The 3,049-nt window shown below is 39.7% G+C and overlaps 1 protein-coding gene across 3 annotated transcripts in view; it reads right to left on the minus strand.

The window, feature by feature from the left end:
• The window catches only part of PCMTD1 (protein-L-isoaspartate (D-aspartate) O-methyltransferase domain containing 1), a 44,468-nt gene that overhangs the window by 29,156 nt on the left and 12,263 nt on the right, over nucleotides 1-3,049 (minus strand). For 2 of the 3 annotated variants that reach the window (XM_015562306.1, XM_006761207.2), the window contains exon 2: nucleotides 1,809-2,241. In XM_015562306.1, the coding sequence (XP_015417792.1) occupies nucleotides 1,809-2,115 (307 nt within the window). In that variant the 5' untranslated portion in view covers nucleotides 2,116-2,241. Of the gene's footprint in view, nucleotides 1-1,808; nucleotides 2,242-3,049 lie in introns of those variants that run through there. The other variant, XM_015562308.1, reaches the window with a different exon arrangement.

Raw genomic sequence — 3,049 nt, forward strand, 5'->3', positions numbered from 1 at the left:
AACCAGTCAACAGGGTTGGAGAAGTGGAAGACAGGATAACAGGTGCTCTGAGGCTGGCAAGACAGGGTATGAGGCCTGGACTCCAGTCTAAAGTTGCCAGAACTAGTCAAGAAATGCACTGACCCAAAGGTAACTTTTGAAAAGAAACTCTACCTGCACTCCCCACTAACTTGCTTTGGTTTGGAGACTGTCTCGAAGCCTAGAGGTTCCTTTGTCGAAGAGGCACTAGTGATGCCAGTGATAGATGTGTGAGGTTCCCAACCGCAGAGAAACTCCTGTCTCAGGGCAGCCGGAGAACCAAATGCACATGTAAGCTGCTAAATTTCTGTCCTGGTAAAACTTAACTATTTGCTACATTTTTGAGGAATTATTATTTATCAAAAACCCCATTGTGGGAGGAAAATGCCCTATTTTTTTTTTTAATGAGATAGATTGCAGGTTCCATGATTAAGAAATGAAGGTGCTAGCCACTGTGTAGGAAAGGAAAATTTCAGGAATAAAAATGCCTTAAATGTCATATGTGACCACACAATTTATTGCTCAAAATGGGATACTTTGGGAAAGAAAAGAACATTATTGAAGATGCTAGGACCACAGGGATGAACAAGGACTGTCCCAGCATACTGGGACCTAGTTACCCTAGCAGGGGTGGGAACCTTTTTTCCGCCCAGGGCCATTTGGATTATTTATATCATTATTCATGGGTCATACAAAATTTTCAACTTAAAAATCAGCCTGCTATATTTTGTCAAACATTTAATTAACTCACCCCTGATGCCTTGGCAGAGCCAGACCAAATGATTTCAAGGGCCTTACAGGGCCCATGACCAGGTGTTCCCTACCCCTGCTAGAGTATAATCAGAGCTTCTATATTTAAAAATCTTTCAATGATTCCCCATCACTAGTCTGTGAATTCAAGGGCAAGAGGCTATGTTATGGGCCTTCATGCTCCACCTAATTCTTGCCACCCAGCAGCACTCAGTAAATACTAAGTGGCTCAGTAAAATTCATGGTGGTTCATTGTCCATCCAACATCATAATGTCCTTATAGATTTTCTTCTAGACACGCTTTTCCACCAAATTCCATATTTTCCATCTGTCACTTCCTAGCTATGGGACTTTAGGCAAGATATTTAACGTCTGTGCTTCAGTTTAACTCTCCTACACACATGGAAATCAATGCCTCGCCCTCGTAGTAAGCACCCAATAAACTTCTCCCAGACAGAGCTATCTGTCCCTTTTGATCACTGCTCTATACTCATACCAGAAATAACACCTGGCAGAGCGGGCCATTACTTAAGGTATGCTGAAACCTTAATGGCATGTACTTCTCTCTTCTGTGGTTTATTTCCATCCCTTTGCTTTGCCTGCCAGTGCCACGTCCTCTGTACCCACATGCTCCTGTATCTTTAAAAAAAAACACACCTGGCACCATTCCCTCTAAAATGGGACATTGATAACTATCAAACTCTATGCCCGCAGTCAGAACACCTTACCTGAAATAAATGACATTATACTCCTGAGTCTCCTGCCTACCAACTGTTCAGTTTTAAGTACAGACAATGACCGGGGGTTGGAAAACAATCTCAAGAGCTCTTGAAGTCTAGGACTAAATGCAGAAGCTACTATTAGAGTCAAGGCTGAGACTAAGAAAAGATGACTATTACTTTGTGCTTCCACTGAAGGAAGATAACTACTGGAAGTATTCCAACATATACTGTATACAAAGTTACAAACCCCGGAAATCATAAACAGTAATACAAACTTAGCTTACTTTTTAAAAAAGAATTTTACAAAAATAAAATTACCTAAAATTAAGCCCACCATTGTACTTAAATATCCGGTTCCACTTCCCAGGTTAAGAAAAGACAATCCTGGTTGAAGTTTCAATGCTTCCATAACTTCAGAATAAATGCAAGGCGCCGACAAGTGTATGTTCCCGTGCTTCCAGGCTAAGTCTTTGTAAGCATTGTCTCTGTAGCCTTCCAAATAGTAATCTCCGCGATCAATTGCTCTGAAGGCTTGCTCCACTCTTTCAGTGCGGATATACTGAGCTTCTTTTAAGTTATCAATTAAGTCATCGTTATCTTCCCCAGCACTCACTGCTCCTCCCATGATAGTATTCAAATCAAATCATAAATTTTAAAATGTAATAAAATTAGCAGAAATGGCTTCCAATAATGTGCAGTACAGTTTGTTTTCCTCTTAATATTGCACTTGATTTCCAAAAATAAATTAATCCTGAAAGGGGATAAAAATAAAGATTTAAATTAATGCTCAAAAGTCCAGTTTATTAAATATGTAATCATTATAACTATCATTTCTCAAGGACATATTCTATTCTAGGTATAGCGTAAAGCTCCTTAAATACATTCATGTACTTATTCTTACAACTACAAAAGGTAGTTTAAGTATGACCTCATCTGAACAGATGGGAAGTTTGGAACACAGCAAAGTTAAGTCACCTCATCCTATGAGACCTATTACGCTAACCACCAGTCACATGTGGCTACCTAGACCTAAATTAATTAAAGTTAAATGCAATTTAAATTCAGGCAGTCATATGAACCACATTTGAAGTGCTTAATAGCTCCATGTGGCCAGTAGCTGCCATAGTAGACAGTGCTGCTCTACATGGAGGACACTCTGGGCACAGTCCCGGGTCTTTCAGACTCCAGAAACCACGCTTTTATTCACCAGCCCATGCGGCCTCCCTTAGAGGACTAGTCTAATATGCATGGACTACTTGTTAATTTAAAATCCTAAACTCAAAAATCTGCTAACAATTCCCAAATATACCACATAAATTCATAATAACACAACGGATAATATAGTACCCAAACACGACTTACAAACTGTATAAACAAAAAATGACCCACATTTTTTAAAATATATTTTATTGATTTTTTTTTTTTTTACAGAGAGGAAGGGAGAGGGATAGAGAGTTAGAAATATCGATGAGAGAGAAACATCGATCAGCTGCCTCTTGCACACCGCCTACTGGGGATGTGCCCGCAACCAAGGTACATGCCCTTGACCAGAATCGAGA

The sequence above is a fragment of the Myotis davidii genome, unplaced genomic scaffold, assembly GCF_000327345.1.
Source record: "Myotis davidii unplaced genomic scaffold, ASM32734v1 scaffold317, whole genome shotgun sequence".
NCBI lineage: Eukaryota > Metazoa > Chordata > Mammalia > Chiroptera > Vespertilionidae > Myotis > Myotis davidii.